General features: G+C 31.2%; 1 protein-coding gene across 4 annotated transcripts in view; it reads left to right on the top strand.

Annotated features, from left to right (window-relative positions):
• LOC126772628 (lachesin-like) overlaps nt 1-14,219 on the top strand; it is a 28,675-nt gene extending 14,456 nt beyond the window's left edge. For 3 of the 4 annotated variants that reach the window (XM_050493016.1, XM_050493019.1, XM_050493020.1), the window contains 9 exons: nt 6,030-6,133; nt 7,406-7,613; nt 8,154-8,309; nt 8,605-8,733; nt 9,066-9,203; nt 11,161-11,325; nt 11,399-11,473; nt 11,542-11,625; nt 12,187-14,219. In XM_050493016.1, coding sequence (XP_050348973.1) covers nt 6,030-6,133; nt 7,406-7,613; nt 8,154-8,309; nt 8,605-8,733; nt 9,066-9,203; nt 11,161-11,325; nt 11,399-11,473; nt 11,542-11,625; nt 12,187-12,293 — 1,166 coding nt within the window. In that variant the 3' untranslated portion in view covers nt 12,294-14,219. The remainder of the gene's footprint in view (nt 1-6,029; nt 6,134-7,405; nt 7,614-8,153; nt 8,310-8,604; nt 8,734-9,065; nt 9,204-11,160; nt 11,326-11,398; nt 11,474-11,541; nt 11,626-12,186) is intronic. The other variant, XM_050493017.1, reaches the window with a different exon arrangement.
• The last annotated feature ends 5,886 nt before the right edge of the window (nt 14,220-20,105 follow it).

Here is a 20,105-nt window from a genome sequence, read left to right as displayed (position 1 = left end):
AACGTGGTTTACTGATTCTATTAAAATGATCTGTATACATAATATTGTTGTGAAAATATTTAACCACCTCTATTAATAACCTTGGCTTAAAACATCCCGAAGGGAGTCTCGAGCTTCAAGATTATAAATAGACCCATGTAATATTATTTTCCTTTTATAAAGAAGAACATGCAATTATCCGTGTCATTTTAGAGCATCAGAGCCCCGAGGTAATAATTTCGAGATGACTGTAGAGGTAAATAAAGATAATATTAAGTTAATTTATTTTATTAAAAAATATTTTTATTTTCAAACCAATGTACAAATAATTCATTGCTATTAGAAAGTTCTGTATGATATGTTAGATTAAAATATTAACAAAAATCCTTATTGTCTTTTACAATACTTCAGGAGAGTAATAAGTACACATAAATTATAAAATCACATTTAAGTTTTGAAAGTCATACCGATAATATATTAAAAGTATAATATACATCGCGAAATAATGTCCTCCGGACCGAGTTCGGCCATAGCGGCCAATCATAAGAGAGATAAGCCAACTGCGCAGGACATGTTATAGTGCACAATTGTGTGCACAAACACAGGTGCACTATCTACTCTGTAACTCTCATAATCCGATGGGATGGTAATATGACACGACCGGAGAGTTCAGGCTCAGGTCCAACGGCTTTACGTGCTTTCCGAGGCATGGAAGTATACACACTTCCAACTTCCCGATTGTGGGCTGCTACTGAGAATTTCCGACAGAAAAAATACCAAAGCTTTTCGCCACTTGACGAGACAGTCGCAATATTGCAAAGGTTAAAAAATTGCATACAAGTATGATAAAAGTTCATCAAACTATCATTTAGAAAACATATTAAAAAGAGATGACAAGTATTGCTTCTCTCTATCCATCGTCTGTAGGCTCCGACCACTATCGATAATTCCTTTGCAAGAGAAACGGATACAGTCATTAAAAGTGCGCCTTCCTTGTATAATTTGTATATTTGCGGCATCCAAGACTTACAGTCTAGTTTATTTCGAAAAGTCACAAAAAATATCTAAATATTCGACCTCTTTATTTCATCGTTTTTTGACTATTCAAGTCACGTACTTGTTTTACCTATGGGCTCGCTCTAATGGGGCTCTTATCACCTGCAAAAGTGTCCACCCAAAGGCGTAGGATTATAGTTCAATAAATACTACAAGGTTTTTTTAACTTTTACCAATTTTGCGATAACTAATGATATGAAGTATGAAGAAACGGATATAGCCGAATATATTTGTATCTATGAGACGTAATGATGAAATTGCAGTAAATAAATACGAAACTGATAAGGAAATCGAGCTAAAAAGTAACAGCTTGTATATTGTAGCACTGCTGTGTAAATGCCTCCTCGCCGTTTAAGGAGAAGATTTTGAGCCAAAGTATGAGCTCTTTATATGTGAACTGATAGATGGTAGCACATGTGATATAATTTTACCTAACACATGAAAGTTTCCTCTCAATGTTTTCCTTAATTGCCAAGCACAAGTTGAATTATAAGCTCAAATTAAGTAAATGAAAATTCAGTGCAGCTTGCAGGGAGTTGAATCTGCGACTATCGCTTAAAATGCACGTATAAGTATTCTGACTGATCACTGGATCCTTTTTGCTATTACGAGCTCAGCAAAAGACGTATTTTAATGTTTTTCTTCACAATGTGGATTTAGATCTTCTACATTAAAATACTTTTGCTTAATATCGTCTTCTGTAATAATCTTAAATTTAAAAATCTGCTAAAGTAACGCTAGGTAAGACTCGACATCACGTACTGTTTTTATATACTAAGAATGTTCTACTTACCTCTACTCTGATATAGTCTTACCGCACAGACGAGAAAAGTGCTTCAAGTAATTTGTCTTAATTTTTTATCCTTTATATTAAACTGAAAGAAAAATTACTTCTCGCCACTGTCGCTACTTGAATCAAGTACCCATTTTTAGGCATTTGAAATAATTAAAAAAAAAATGCAATATCACACTCTTTTCATATGTGTATAGTATATATTCGTAAAGATATAAAACTCAAAAGTTCACATTATTATACCCGCTGATATTTTCTGTCGAACTGTTCTGTCATTATTTTTTTCTTTCTTCAATTATCGACTTTCATTTGTTTTACATTTTTACCCTGTGTTCTGACTAAAATATTTTTTATTTATCTAACAATATTGTTTTCTGAATGTTCCAATTGGAGACACTGCATTCTCAGTACTTGATTGATATGTTTAAAGCTTTTAATTTTTTACCTTTAAGTACCAGTCATGAGCCGTTGTTTATAACAAAAATTATTAATTTTATAACGCTAATACTATTTATGCCTTAAGAACCTACCTGAGTATTTTTTTACCTCCTTTTATCCAGTGGAAACAGATATAATCTATTTGAATTTCTAAAGAATATTTTTTTAAAGTAAGCATATGGAGCTATTAAATAACTGTGATAATACCATATCTTAACCGAATCAGAGTGTAAAGAAGAAAGACAGTGAATTTTTTTAAATATTTTCTTTAACTAAAAATTGCTGTAGCCATCACTATCTTTACATACCTTTAATAAGAAACAAATCTTCCATATTTAAGGTTCACGCAAGTATATAGCAGGAATTGTTAAATGTTTTTATTTAAAACAGGTAAGTACACTGGCAAATGGGCCACCTTATGGTATGTGGCCACCTACGCCCTTAGCCTTTGGCACTGTAAGAAATATTATCCAATTTATACAAGGTCTGTGCACCGCCAACCTTGGGAACTAGTAGTAAGATATTGCTGTTTGGCGGTAGAATATGTGATGGGCGTATGGTTCCTACTCAGACGGGCTTGCACACAGTTCTACCAAGTAAATCTTGTATAACAAAAATTAAAATTGTTAATGCGCCACATTCATCACTTTGTCATTTTTTCAACAAAAATCAAAAGATCAGCACAAAAGATCAGCACTAAACCATTCTTAAAAAAATTACTTCATATCACATTTGTGAACTGTTGAAAACCGAAATACTACTATTTTGTTTGTGTTCTTGAAATGTTATAACTATTATAGTCAAAGTCGCTTATCACTTTATGACACTTATTTTCATGTTCTGCTGTGACTTTCCAAGTTTGTTTGTTTAGAATACGGCGGTAGTTTAAAATTGACACAAGTGCATAAATACATATGGTCCTAATACAACTTCCCGCTTAAAACTTATCAATATAAGTTCAATGTGAGTTGACATTTTGAGGTGGTCATAATTCTATTTGTGTTTTTAGAAGATTGTATGTCTTTGTTAATGTTTGTTGTTTGTAAGTATATCCATGTCCATCCAAGTATATGTTCGTGTACATTTATTTCATTTCACTAACTGAGTACAAAATATTATATTAATTAATTCCTCAAAACTAATAAAACTATTGCGAAATTGAAAAATTGTATGAAATAAAAACTCTCTTTTTTTTAAATACTGTATTTTTGTCTATTTGTGTAAAAGTATTTTTATAAATCCATTTAGCCTTTCCGCGAACTACGCTCTATTCATCATCACGGGATCATTGGCTTCTATGTAATGTGTATATTTTTTATGCTTTACCACAATATAAATATTAATATAAGACTAGACGACCTTGACAGTATTATTGATCAAACTAAGGTGCGTTAGAAAGTAGGACAATTCGGTTGAAATAAGAAGCTACTTTCTAAAGAAATTGCGTTGAGATTATTATTTTAGTTGAGCTGTTTGAAATTTAATAAAGTCAAGAGTTCCACAATAATAACATAAAACAGAGTTTCTTTTATACAAATAAAACGAAAAGTCGAATCAAATTAAAATATTATAATCTTGTTTTAAGAATTTTTTACATTATAATTGATAAGCTGGAAAAAATAAATGTAATCAAATATTTATTTTTCTATTTTCACTTTAAGTTTTTTTATTTATATTACGATAGACTAAAGAAAAAAATGCGCCAGCGTTATATTGTAGTCATTTTTGATTTATAAAACAATTATCTTAGCAAAGTCTTAAGTTTTATCGACCGGGTATAAATCATTATTTGAGGTTGTAATAGAAATAGTTTTGATTTTATAAATACAATGAATTTATAAATACTTCTATTTTGTATTCATTTTCTTTTGTGCACACAACATTTTGTAAATAAAAACCATCGGTACAAAATCAAAAGGTACGAATAAAATAAAAAAATAAAAAATCTATAAAAACGCAAACAAAAACAGGAAATACGGAACATCGCAAACCTAGAACGTCTTTGTGTTCGTCCGTTACACAGTAGGCGAGTCGTTTCAAGTATTCACAGGAACTTAAGAAGAGAATAATGAGAACTAACGGCACGTAAACGATTCATTCCAAGTATATTTCTATTTTATATCATAAATATGGTAAAATATACCTTTCCTGCTTGTTGATACCGTAATCAAGTCACGATACGTTAAGTCTTTAGATAAAAAATGATTATATGAACTCTTCCTAAATAATTTAAATGTCCTTTATGACGGGACAGTGCGATATTGAACTTTCACGCTTATTTAAAGTCATATAAAAATATACATTAACATGAATTTATTTATATAAAGATTTTTTTTCAGTATTTTAGTCACTTTTAAATATTTATAATAACTCATCTGGAAAACATCGCAATCCACGTGTTTACAGGTTGCTATTTTACTTTAAGTATCTTGCAACTATTGCTCGAATTACATCAATGTATCAAATAAAAGATTTACACGTTATGAATAAAAAGACAGCTTTGCTTGGACTGTCTAGTCAATGCTGTAAAAAACTATGCGATGTTGTGTTTCAGTATAGAGGATCAATGCGCCAGTTTAATTATAGAAAATATCGAAAATATGTTTTGCGTTAAAACGAAACAACGACTATTTATATTATTGGGAAGATGAGAAATATAATAACTAAATTTTCACATGACTTGTTTCACTATTGATAAAATAGCTGAAGACCAGGTCGTTTAAACAAAAGTAAAATTTTTCCAATCACGTTCCTTTGGTCTTGGCACAGTCTCTTTATTTGATTGACGTCTTTTCGAAACGAGCAATACTCGATTAGGTCGTACTCTATTATATCGATACATGCTCATCTTAAGATTATGCTTATTACGAATACCTTTAAGGATTTAACGTACATTTTACCTTTTTTTCTTTATTTAGAAAAGAATGATATAACGACGAAACGCTATTTGTCCTAGCGCGCTGGGCATAAATCACGCGCCCCTCGGTAGCGACAGACACGGCGGCACCCATCGTCATGTTCCTAAACCTGTGAACACGACAAGAGCGGACGCGACTCAAATTTGAAATCGCAATCTCCGTTCCTTTTTTATTTATTTCTTAAAATATTATCTTATACTGTAGAAATAATTCTATTTCTTTTATTTTTGTTCTGGTTTTAAAATATATTCAAAAGAGTAGTGCTCTGAAGCTCTCACAATGGTGGGTTTAATGGTAAACACAACATGCAGCTGCGTTGGGCTCAAGGATGCCTAGCTAGGATAACATGTGATACTATACGACCTTTGCATTATTCAATGTTTTTAAAGCAAAAAAATAGAGGCACAATAAAGACTAATAACATGGCCGTATTGTGTACAGAGTAATTTTTTTACCACACAGAGCCTACTCTTGACTTGAGCCGCCACTAAGCCAGCGTTTGTTTCTACTATAATTTTATTATTTTTGTTTTATATATAAAATATAAATGTTTACGTCTTTGCAAGAAATAATGTTTTTTTTAATTTAATTACATGTATTTTACTGTCCAATTTGAAGGAAAATGTTATTACAAATAAATCAGTTCTAGTTAAATTTATATTCATAATCATTTGCTATAAAATATCCAAAGTGGTTCTACATTCGCGCCCCTTCGATTAGCATAAATAACAGCTGATACTGAAAAGCGGTGGCTATTTTATTTTGTATGCTATTTTACAAGTTTGCGCTATGTATTGATCTTGATTTTCTTTACGTTCAATATTATAATAAATAATTCGTTTCAGAATCTATGTACCCGAGATTCGCTGAGCCAATCCCGAACGTCACAGTCACAGTTGGCAGGGATGCTTTACTGGCTTGCGTCGTCGATAACTTAAGAGGATTTAAGGTATTTTAATATTTAAAATATGATTAAAGTTCTTTTTTGTATTATTATAGAAAGTAATTGTTTTTATATCAAATTATTATCATTGATGGAGAAGAATTAATAACTTAGCTCTAAAATTAAGCGCAACATATTCTATATAGCTACTTATAGCCTCAAATTAATGTGAAAGCAATTAATATATGAGCTTTCCGTAGTAAGATATATTATCATATTAATACCTCTATTCAAACATTTCGTATCACATCAAACATATTTAAAAAATCGATACCTACAAACATTATTCGAGTATAAGCTCGTTAGTTACCTCGTTGGCCAAGAGGCTTTTAGTCCTAGGTTTAAATCCGAGCCAGCCTATTAAAATATTATTGAGTTTGTCTATGGAGATATTTTCAGTAGGATCTCGGAGTCGAAAAGTGCTTTCATTCAAAGGACTCAGAAAACACTTAAAAAAGTTGGTCCTGGGCCTGTCGTGTGCGTGTCGGATTCACCGATCCGTCAAATTATAATAGTGCCAGGGGCATATAATGTAGACTTTTACATTATATGTTCTTCACACTTGGCAAGTCTTCCTTGAGAATATCCGTTGCAAAATTCGGTCAGTTGGACATCGTATAAATATTGACGTTATATATTTGAATCGTCAACAACATTTTAGCATGATGCTTTTTTTAAATCTTTGCCCGTGTTTGTTCAACCATGTTTGTTTATGAGCATAAACTATCATTTAATTTTACATGATTCTATATCCAACAGTTGAGTGATTTATTAGCAACACTTTACCCGTTGTATTTTAGGCTACGAATCCGTGTTCATTAGGCACTACATCAATTCATTTGTCTTTACATGTAACTGGTTAACCTGCACTAAATTAAGGTGTAGGTTTGTGTGTTGCGTAGGTAAACAAAGTTACGTATTTTTTGTCACTAGACGACTCGTACCTTATACCGTATTGCGACTTCTTTTACTTATTGTTATACCTAATAGCACCTTGTCGACTTAATTATACTAATATTATAAATGCGAAAGTAACTCTGTCTGATTGTTACGCTTTCGTGGCTAAACCACTGAACGAATTTTGATGAAATTTGGTATGGAGCAAGAATGAACCCCAAAGAAGGACTTAGGCTATTTTTATACATAGCGCTTAGGTTACCCGCCCTAAACATGGGCGAAACCATGGCCGATAACTAGTTCTATATAATTTGGAAAAAAAAAAACAAATAAAAATTAAGTAAGTACTGTTTTGAACTATGCAAATGTTGTTGTTATTAGGTGGCATGGGTTCGAATGGACACCCAAACAATCTTGAGCATCCATCACAATATAATAACACAGAATCCGCGCATCAGTTTGTCGTACAACGATCACCGCTCGTGGTACCTGCACATCAAGAACGTACAGGAGGTGGATCGCGGCTGGTACATGTGTCAAGTCAACACCGATCCCATGCGCTCTAGGAAAGGCTACCTGCAAGTTGTTGGTATGTACTTAGATTGCTTTATTTAAATACAAAATAAAATAGCTCTTAAGTATTTACTAATTTTAATAAAATTCTGTATTTAACTCCTATGTTTATTGAGTATTAATTAATATTTTTATTGATTTCTTTTGAAAATTTCAACTAATAAAAGTAAAAACCCAGACTTTTTATTTCAATTAAGTAAGATTCATTTTAATATCAAAAGAACAATGAATCTAGTAAGAAATGAAAGCCAGGCTCGGTCTTCCTTACAAACTTGAATATAATCGCTGAAATTGCTATCGTAATATATATTCTATGCTTATATAAGTTATAAAAAAAAATAAAAAAACACACACACACACAAGACACTGAATTTTGATTATGTAATAAATAAAAATCTAAAATCTAGTAACTACATACAAAGCAAATTAAAAATACCTTATATAGTACAAACACAACTATCACCTAACAAGTAATTCTATATGAAAGTTATATTATGAAATATTAGTGGTAGCGACCCAGAAATATGAGCGAGTAATTACTTATCGACATCTACAGTGCCGCCATCGATCATCGACAATATGACGTCTACGGACATGGTTGTGAGGGAAGGTACGGACGTAACCTTGGTGTGTCAAGCTTCGGGCTACCCCGAACCGTATGTTATGTGGAGACGAGAGGATGGACAGGATTTTAACTATAATGGAGATTCTGGTGAGACCCTTCCCATTCATTGCTATACATAGCTATTAAGTATCTTAACGATTAATAATTAACTAGACCAACTCAGTTCATTTAATAATCCATTTAAAAAATTATTATATAAATATCTTAAGGTATAAGTACAATTTACACAGACAACCATATAAATCAATATTTTTTTAAATATTTATGTAACAGTAAACTACATAACTAACAACTGACTTTAGAAATCAAAATTTCAGATTTAGTCTATAAATATGATTCAGTCAAAATATCATATAACATGTATTTTCTTTTTGTATGACAGTGGGTGTAGTTGACGGCGAAACTCTAACTATAACAAAGGTGTCACGTCTCCACATGGGCGCCTACCTCTGTATAGCGTCCAACGGCGTTCCTCCGTCGATTAGCAAGCGTATCATGCTTATGGTTCAATGTGAGTATTATAGATAAGCCGTACTGATCCACCAAGCCGCTCTAATCTTGGCGGACATTATCATCATAAATTACTTTGTTAATTATTAAAATTGATTGAAGTAAGTTTATTAAAATTGATAAAAGTAAGCTTGAGTCCAGAAAAAACCATTTCCGCCATTTTAAAATATTGATTTATATACAGTAACAAATATTTTTTTATTAGATAATAAATAACAATTCGGTGTAAGCAATGTAGCCTTTAATTGATTAAATAGAAAAATAGAAATCTGAATATATATATGTTAGTCTAGTCTTTTATATGCACATTTATATTTTTTATTCCTACAATAGTTCCACCGATGCTTTCAATTCCAAATCAATTGGAAGGGGCATACATTGGCCAAGACGTGACGTTGGAATGTCACACGGAGGCGTTTCCCTCCTCCATCAACTATTGGACCACAGACCGCGGAGATATGATCATTTCCGGTGAGATTTGTTTGTATATCTTACGACATTATTGCTTTACATAATGTTATTTATTACCAACATAATATTTATGTAATAACATAAAAGATGAACAGATACAAAGTATTGTAACTGTTTATTTTTTTTATATATATATTATATATTTATCATATACTCAAAATATCAAATTAATATAAAATTACAAAACAGTCATATGTAAAAGATGCTCACTATAATATTACTCACATAATTTATACGATAATGATTTCAAACAATTTTAAGCAACGAAATATTATTATTTATTTATATAATAAAACTAAAAAAGGATTTTAAGTTTAAAAATATTACAGTAGTATAATAAAATTATTTCACTAAAAACCTACTAGAAACATGTGTTTCAACTAGAGAAATTCACACGAAGTCACTTTATTCTTTGTACAATATGTTATCAACACATCTGCAGTTATATAAGTACATTTAAATCTAAACTTCAGTAACTCTAATCGGTGAAAGTTGGAACACAATAGAACTGCCACAGCAATACATTCATCATGTCAGCTTAAATAACATGTGTCTCTGTCAAATATAATACCACGCAATTCATCATTGATTTATGAGCTGATAATGAAAATAGTTTATGTCGAAGCGGAGGAAGTACATTACGGCACGATCGGTACGAGCTTTGGCAAAGAAAGCATATAAAATGGAAATTCAGTCAAATTTTACGAAAGAAATACGCGTACTGACTTTGTTATTATTAAATCGGATATATATATTATTGGCATTTTATAAAATACTCCTCGATCCGGATTCGCACGGATGCAATAAAGATCTACATACAACGCTTATATTGGAGGACAAATATACAAAGAGTAATTCTTGTTTTTATTGGATATTCGCTGGCGTAGGCAGAACACCTCAACAAAGTTTCTTCACAATATAATTTAATTGTTTAAAAGTACTAAAAAGGCAAATATGCAAACAGTAAAGTTTACTTGCTTAGATCATTGTTTAAAATAACCTTTGTTTTGTGGAACGAATATTGAAGTCTAGTTTCTTGTGATTTTTTCGAAATGACACTAAAGCAATTTTCACAAAGAGTGATTGCTATCTGACCTTTGTAACCCATTAAGAGTAAACTAGTAAAGTTGGGTTGGATTAATCAACTCCCTAAGGTGTTAGCGATTGCGATCTTTGTTTTGTTGTTTCGCGTAATTGAGACGAAAGTCTTAACAGGATACCTTACAATGGAGAAAATAAAGATAGCAACGGGTCAGTCTTTACCGAAAGTAGCACATTAAAAATTATTACCACAAAAACAATATTAATTAAAAATCAGTAATCATAAAATCTTAAAAAAGATTATTTTACGTATAAAATGTTCAATTAATTAAATGTTTAATTCATTCATACATTTGTTACCTAAACTTCACGCATTTATATAAGTATATATATTTTGGGCGCATGTCTGCCGGCAAACTTTTCACTTTACACCGGCGACGGTATTCTGCGTTTGCAAGGGAAATTAACTTCTCTAAACTCCGCTTGTTTTTTTAAACATCCCTAGTCTACACTTTAATTCTCTTCCAAACGTTAAACGTCCACTTAATCAAATATTTTCTATGTCATTATCAAATATTGCAATTAATTAAATTCTCATTATACACATACATAAAATTACACAAAGTTCATGTTATTCTCAACAATAGTCTTAAGAATGTCAGACAGCGTGAATTTCAAGCCAACCAGCCTGGCGCCATTGTGGTTTAAATGTTCCCCAGTATAATAAATCTAAGGACAGTAAATTTGAATGCACCTTTTAAGACCACAGACGACCCCTTTACGAGATTCGTATCCCAGCTCCTATTACATGATCACACGCCATTTATTTCTTAACAATCCATTTATCTCATAACTATTAAACACGCTCACTGCACTAATATGTATAAGTAAGTACGCAGGTTTTATATTTAAGTAGAAATGGAAATTGTAGGTGGCAAATACGAAGCGTTCCCCGTGGATAGCGGCTACAACAAATTTATGATGCTCAAGATTCGCAATATTACCAAAGAAGATTTCGGCAGTTATAAATGTATTGCGAAGAACTCGTTGGGCGAAACGGACGGCATCATCAAACTCGATGGTACTCAACCTTCCTTTTTAACTCGAAATTCATTTTAAATTGACTGCGTACTTAACTTTATGTTTATTTTTAGAAATACCAGCACCCCCGTCCGCTTTCACAACTACGCAAAAATCTATACTGGATAATCAAACGATCAGAAAAAAAGGTTGGTTTTCCAACGTCAATTATAAAGCAAAATTTAAAACGAAATACGACTAACTTTGTTTTTTACAGGTCAACCTCAAATTGTTCAAACGAATGACGCAGTCAGTTCAACATTCCAAGGTGTAGCTTTCGGTGAACAAATAAGAGATTTTGGTAACGTACTATTCATTTGCAGTAAAAAAAAATTATATTAGTTGCGTTTTTACTTTATATTCCTCATAAAAATTGAATATATTGGTGTTGGTTATATTTTGAAATTATTCAATTTCCTTACCTTGAAAATTCGTTTGTAATATTTACGAAGTAAAATAGAAACAAGGGGTAAAAAATCGATAGTAATAAACCGCATGTTTAGTCACCGCATCGACTTACTACTGCACTTTAAGGCTTCGTTAATCAAAATAATTTTAATGTATACAAAAAATTAATTCGCATAAAATTGATATAGGATTAATACAAAAACAATACAAAAATAGAATTTAGTTTTACGATAATTGTTATAATTTTCGCAAAAACTTTTCAATTTTAAATTAATAGTTCAAAACCGAAGGTGACATTTTCATCTCAGACTCAACCCCCATATCTCGTTACGATGACTAATTAGCGCATGAAGCGGATTTAAAATTTACGGCGAGTTTGCATTAAAGCTCTGTAATCAGAAATTCATAATTCTCACTTTCTAGAAATATCCAAATATTTTTTATTCTGTTTCAGATTTCTACGAAGAAGAAAATATAGCAACAGTTCCGAAATTAGGAAAATTATTATATGCGTTACTACTTTATCATCTGATAAATGTTACGTTACAATTACATTCTTGATAACATAATAACTAATGTAAATACAATAACTTAAGATACAATACTTTTATATATTTCTCTAATAGTGTATTTCATTTTTTGCTGAACTGACAATAAATATTTATTCCAGATCAACATTCCAAACTGTAATATTTTACGCATTTTTATGAAGAAATATTAATTTATGATTTTGTTTGTAGCAACAGTTTGATATGCTTATATAAATAATCACGTAACTAAGAAGTGAATGTTGATCACATAGAGATGATACTATAAACATCAATATTAGTCAGTGCAATTTCAAATTTATTACGAAATATTTGCATAACTGTAACGAATTAGGTAAAGTACATATTCCTAAAGATATGTTTTATTCGTGATAACAAATCAAGTTATATAAATACCAATTATACATTACCAAAGATATCTGTAAATAGCATAAAATTTAGTTATGATTTGTTATTTCACTTGCTAAGTAATAGAACATTTTATTTATGATTATATTCTTACAACTGCTGCTTTTCTTATACTTATAATATAAAAAGTAATCGAACTTAAATTTTGTACGTTTTATATTAGAAGTTTAGGTATATATTTAGTATCTATTATATTTTGTTACAATACTTGTATTTCATATTATATTTGTTTATTTAATTTGTAAAAATACAATTTAATCCAAAAAATGAATGCAAATATAAATTGATTTGTAACTATTATATTTTATTTCGTTAATTTATGACTTTTGTCAGTTATATTACGAAATATATCGATTATTTCTATGTTATTAACATGATTATCTATGATTTCTAATAAAACTGGACCGTGACAGCCTAGCGGATAGATTACGACGAATTAAGCAAAAAGGTCGAAAACGACTCAAATCCAGCTCTCCAGACTCATATACCGCTGAGTTTTTCATGTACTAAAGTCTTTTAAAAATATTTATCAGAGGTGTTCTAAAATAATTTTACAATTATTGTGCGCGACATGTAAATCCATCAATAATACCCAGAATTGCGACATTAACGATTCTGTTTGTGCTTTCCTTATTACTTTACTAGACTAATAAAATATTCATAATTTTAAAATAAAGTACATTATGAAACTTTTTCAACAGAGGGAACTTATTAATTTTTTAAGGCAGCTAAATATATAATACTAAGCTATCTACCTGATATTAAGAACAAAATCGCGGCTTTATAATTATAGTATCCTTACCGACCCCTATATTTTATTACGCGTTTCTCTAGGGATTCGCGACCCACAGTTTAAGAAGCCCCAGTATAAAACGGATCTCACCCTTATTCGACAAAGACAAATTGCATGATTTATATATAATGTAATTATGTCGGTTTATTCAGCTTAATAATTCTTTAAATCGAATATAACAGAAAGCTATTTCAAAATTATAATTATTTTCTATTGATTTATTTAATATAAAGAAAGTTTAGAAACTTCAGTATCATTTTATCCAAATTATTTCAATAACACCTATAAAATCTATGCTTCACAACGAAATACGATTATATTTAAAACTCCAGTATTCCGATAGCAATACATTTATGAATACCTACATTGATTACTAGCATGTATTACAACGATCTTCTTATTGTATATATTACTCAATAATTAACCATTTGTTTTTATTTTTTTAACTATCGAATGCTCTTATTATTTCAATTGCTCATGTTTTTAACTAAATATTTGTTATAGTATACAATTTATGTATAGATAATGTAGGCAATTGTAACAAGAAACATTAAATATTCGTATATTTTAGTTTATATAAAATCATCCTAATTAATATTCATTATATTTTAAATGACTGTATGTAAATGTTAGCTTAGAGATTACCAACCTTATAGACATAAAAATGTTTTGTAATTGCTGCTAAATCGAACTGCCAAATAAATGTGTATAAAATAAAGTCATGCTTAATATACAGATGTTTTAATTTAGAATTTGGTTTTATTATTTATTGAACGAAGTATAAAGAAAAACTTTGTGGAAAGATTTTTTTTTCGTTTACGCTTTGACCAGAAAGTTAATAAGATAAAGTAAATATATTTGAACAATTTTTCGTGTTTACACTTTAATCCACTTGAAGAGAAGTATTACACGCCGCATTGTTACCAACGAAAGAAATAAGCCAAGATTTTTTTTATAGAATACGGATTGCGGACAAGCATATGGGTTACCAGATGGTAAGTGGTCACCAACGCCCATAGATATTGACATTATAAGAAATGTTAAAGATCGCTTATATTGCCAATGCGCCACTAACCTTGGGAGCTAAGATATTTTGTCCGTTGTGCCTGTAATTAAACTGGCTTACTCACCCTTCAAACTAGAACAGAACAATAAAAGTACTGCTGTTTTGTGGTAAAACATCTAATGAGTGGGTGGTACCTACCCAGACGAACTAGCACTAAGCCCAGTAAAATAGAATCAATAAAATATGTTTTATTTTGTTTGAAAAAAATGTTATGTATATAAGACTTGGTCTGCTTCTAAATGATTTAATATTTTTAGGTTCTTTGACACATTCATGAAAGCAAGGTCAACTTGCCCACATCACGAACGTCGCATCATTACGTTTTCCGGCCTCAAAAGATTACTGATCCAATGACCCGATTGTTTGCGCATAGACTAAGGCGGACAAAGGCTACGTTTTATCTTTAAAAAAAAGGCAAAAATATTTAAGGGATAACACTGTTAAGTCCTAAACAGCGCCTAAGGGTTAAGGCTAGTTTTCCGCAGTCTGATCTATCTTGATCGTATCTATTTCCTTCATTTTTATTAAACTTCAAAACATGAATAGAGTTCAAATGTTTGACGTGGTGTGTTTTATTTTACTATTTAATAAGTACAAATTAGTCTGACAACCAATTTCCTTAAGCACCACGAAATGATGTTATTTATAAAGAAATTGTAACAAGGGTGTTTGTTTTTTTATGATATCCGTTATTTAAATTACTATCGATTAGTCTCGCGCCTTCTCGGGGGTATACGGAATACGTTTCACGCTTTGTGACCTCACCGCCTGTTCTCAAACAGACTATTGATGTATGATATGCATGACACGCTATGTTATTGACATAGCATCCAATTCTTGAGATAGTCATAATTGTACTGTTACTGCTAGGAAAGACCATTTTACCAAAACATTTTCAAATTATTGTTACCAGCTTCACTTTGGATTTTAATAACATATAAAGTGTAGTATTATAGAAAGTGTAGTATTATATAATTTGACGGTTTTTTTATAGAATAAGTAGGCGGACGAGCAAACGGGCCACCTGATGGTAAGTGGTCACCAATGCCCATAGACATTGGCATTGAAAGAAATGTTAACCATGAATTACATTGCCAATGCGCCACCAACCATGAGAACTAAGATGTTATGTCCCTTCTGCCTGTAATTACACCGGCTTACTCACCCTTCAAACCGAAACACAACAATACCAAATACTGCTGTTATGTGATAGAATATTTGATGAGTGGGTGGTACCCACCCCGACGAGCTTGCACATAGCTCTACCAACACGGTTATTGTCACGAAGTCGTGTTAGTTTTTTTTCTTTACTATATTTATAAGGTTGTATTTGATATTAAAAATAGCCTCAAGTCGCTTTGATTGTCAACACAATCACAATAAATTAGTTATTTAGTTTTCCTTTTTTTATGTTTCCTATATTCTAAATTCGACTCAATAAATATGCGTATTTGCGTGTTACGTGACAATATTTTACATAATACATGTTATCTTAGTAAAAAAAATAAAAGCCGAGATGGCCTAGTGGTTAAAACGCGTGAAAGCACCACTAAATTTTCCTGTGCTTAATTTGTGTTTATAATTCATCTCGTGCTTGACGGTGAAGGAAAACATCGCGAGGGAACATGCATGTGTCTAATTTCATTGAAATTCTGCCACATGTGTATTCTACCAACCCGCATTAGAGCAGCGTGGTGGAATAAGCTCCAAGCCTTCTACTCAAAAGGGAGAGGAGGCTGTTATTGATTGATTATGATCATACAAAAATATATAATATATATAATAATTCTTTACTTATTCTATGCATTTTATGTATAGAATAAGTATATTTTAATAAAATAAATTAAAAAAACCTGAAATAAATTAACAGTAACAGTAACACCCTGTAAATGTCCCACTGCTGGGCTAAGGCCTCCTCTCCCTTTTTTTGAGGAGAAGGTTTGGAGCTTATTCCATCACGCTGCTCCAGTGCGGGTTGGTGGAATACACATGTGGCAGAATTTCAGTGAAATTAGACACATGCAGGTTTCCTCACGATGTTTTCCTTCACCGTAAAGCACGAGATGAATTATAATTACAAATTAAGCACATGAAAAGTCAGTGGTGCTTGCCCGGGCTTGAACCCACGATCATCGGTTAAGATTCACGCGTTCTTACCACTGGGCCATCTCGGCTCATTACCGATCATTAATAAATTAACATTACCTGTCAATTCACAACTATTGCCGTCCAGGTACAGGTACAATACAATAATATACGCGAACATTACTTCAGCGCTAAGTCAATAAAGTAAAATCGGCTTCAAAGCAGCTTATAGTCCTCGTACAACACGAAAGGTACGTCCAAAAACATGAAAATTAAAATGAGACTGTCTATTTTTATAAAAATAGACGTAATTTTAGCGTGCAAGTATCGTAGCAAAAAAACACACAAAATGCGATCATATATTTATTGTCACTGTGGCTATTCTGTTAAATCATGCTTGTCAACTATTACAGGAATTTCTGAATTTAACAATAAAAATGGAAGTTCACGAAACTTTATTACAGTCTCAAAATCTTATATGTTACTGTTAATAAATAAATTCTCAGATTGACCGTTATTTCAATGTGCTTTCAAGGACTTAAATCCGCGATTTATAAACCAGAATTAAATATGTCATGGGTCTTAGGTGAACTTAGTATAAAGTTTGAACATACGACTAAATCATAGGAACATGTGATATAATTTTTGATTAATCACGTATAAAGCATTTCCTGAACAACTTAAAGCATTACGAAATTCAATTAATTATTACAATTTCCTGAAAACAATAATAAATTTCAATACCTTATTTTTTAAGCTAATTTAATCTAGATATGAAATTGTGGAAAAACTATGATATGATATGATACTTTGATAAGTAAAAATATGTACAATATACAGGAGATATATAAATGTAAATACTTTAGCTTAAGCTCAAAAGTAGCGATATTAAGTGGTAAAATATTAACCATAATTTACATCGCCATTGCGTAATTTCCAACCTTGGAAACTCCTTAGTTTCCAATATGACACCTTTGTCATATTTCTTGTGCCTTATACTAATTCATGCATCTTGTACACCAGAACACAAGAAAAATAATTTTTAATCGTAAATTATTGTATTCAATAAGTTATTACTGTTGCTTTATAACACATACATTTACAATATAAATTGTAATACTGTATTTATTTCATATCTCATATTTAGTTTTCAGTTGTATGGTTCCTTCGGGGGTTGATTCTTTCTTAACCTTTTCACTCATCAAATTACATATAAACCAAACTATGGCATATAGGTAAATCTATATATCCTTGCTTTTGGGCATATATGTAGCTTATGTTGATGCATATAGCTTACATATTATAGACATTGCATTACACATTAGGCAAATTAACTATTATACAATATAGATATTTGAGACGGGGTTGCATGTATAGGTATCTTAATCGGTACAGGTAAATGGAGACGATCCTAACATTATTAATGAACTTGCAAGATATTTTGGTTGGGCATTTACTAATCTTTAAAATATGTTACGATCACCGGTTTGGCAAAGTCAGCAAGAGATTGTTAATTTTCAAAAAACTTTATTTACGTTATTTTATTTTTCAAAAATTTTTATTATGCCATTATGCTATCTTGTTTTTAATACGAAACAAAAGTATCTTAGGCCCAAGAGCTTGGTGTAAGGTCGTTATTTTTAACAATTTAAATAGTCATTACTGTAAGCATTCGAACTGATTCCTTCCTCGGCTAGTTACTGTGTGTACTAAGCGTATTTAATAGAACCAACCTTTAATTAGTTGACGCTAAGAAACTATCTCATTAAAATCTATTTATAATTTACCTATTATGAAAATACATAATATTATTAATATTATTTTGAAATTTAACAAAAGTGGACAACCACCACTTACTTTTCATGTGCTTAATTTGTTTTTATAATAATTCATTTCGTTCTCGACGGTGAAGGAAAAAATCATGAGTAAATCTGCATGTACTAATTAAATTTTGCCACATGTGTATCCAACAACACGCAAGGCAGCAGAATGGTGGAATAGATCCCAGTTCTCGACTTTTCGATTAAAAAAAAATTACTAAATAACAATATTTATTTCAAGACTTAAAATTGAACAACACGTACCATAAAAAATATTATTTAATGACACCGCTAACTAACCTCTTCTGAGCAAAGACTTTCCTGTTAAAAGTAAGTGTTTGGGACTTATTCCACCATACCAAGAAACGGCAGCGAGAATACTGGCTGGTACAGCTATTGAGTCAAGAATCAGTAGGAAATTTTTTTTTTTTCTTATTACTGTAATAACTTTCTAGCAACGAAAAAGAGTAGAAAATCCTCTTCAAATATTTCTGAATAAAAAAAGTATGCTTTAATAACTTCTTACGTCTTTAGTCTTAGCACAAAGAAATGTATACAGATACAAAATTTGCATTGTCAATTTTTTAAATGAAACTTCTTTAACATTTAAATTGACTGGCTCCACCTCGGAGCAATTTAGCTCGTTGCTCTTCTCGAAATGGTCCCTGCGGCCTGTAATAGGTTTCTTAAAAGGAAATCGAGTTAAACAGGCGTGATTGACTTAATTGTACTAAGGTTTATTTTCCAAGATTAAAAGAATTTCATTCGAAGTTGAGATAACTGGATTTCTGCCTACAAAAAAAACCTAAAGTAATTCCAATCTAATTCCACCAATATTTCTGATTACTTTTAGTAATTTTTCTCTATTCGATTTCTTAAATTTTAATAAATGCAAAGATGGGTGTTTAATTTTTTATTTATTGAAAAATATTTCGAAATTGAATCTCTTAATTACTATTATATGGGACACACAAGAAATTGTCGGCAGCCCTAGCACTCGTAATTATGTGGAAGCACCTTTGATGCGTGAAACTCTCTTGAGATTGAACGATTTTCCTCGATAAATCTCCCCCTTTGTTTGTCTTACTTAATATAGCTGAACTTTATTTATTAAGAAAATTTGTAATAAAGTAGAACCTTATGTTTATATTTGTAAATTTTTATTCAGTTTTTGTAATCACAATTCTTCTAGCTTTATGTAACAATTAAAATCAACAGTCTACCAGTTACAATGTTGATGACACATCGGCCTTTCATAAAGGAGACTAGCCAACAGAGCGAGGCACATTATAATGCATAAATGTATGCGCTATCACAGGTGCACTTTCTATAATTCTTTCCTTACTCTTATAATTCGATGGGATCGCAAATCCGATACGACCGACAAAAGTTCAGGCGCAGGACCAATTATTTTATTTCTGAAGCCCTGGAGTGTAAGCAATATCAACTTATGGATTCCGCTTCTAAAAATGTTTTGAAAGACAAACTCATTAACTTTTTACTGGACTGACCCAAAGAATGACCCGACTTCGGGATCGACAGCCTTATAAGTAAGCCACTAAACTTACGAGGTATTTATCTAATATACACACACACGCAAACACACATAATGCTATTAATGAATAACTTATAAATGTATACATTATTGAACAA

Source organism: Nymphalis io, chromosome 13 (genome assembly GCF_905147045.1).
Source record: "Nymphalis io chromosome 13, ilAglIoxx1.1, whole genome shotgun sequence".
Lineage (NCBI taxonomy): Eukaryota > Metazoa > Arthropoda > Insecta > Lepidoptera > Nymphalidae > Nymphalis > Nymphalis io.
Note: the sequence above shows the minus strand (reverse complement) of the source record. Positions and strands in the feature narration are given on the sequence as shown.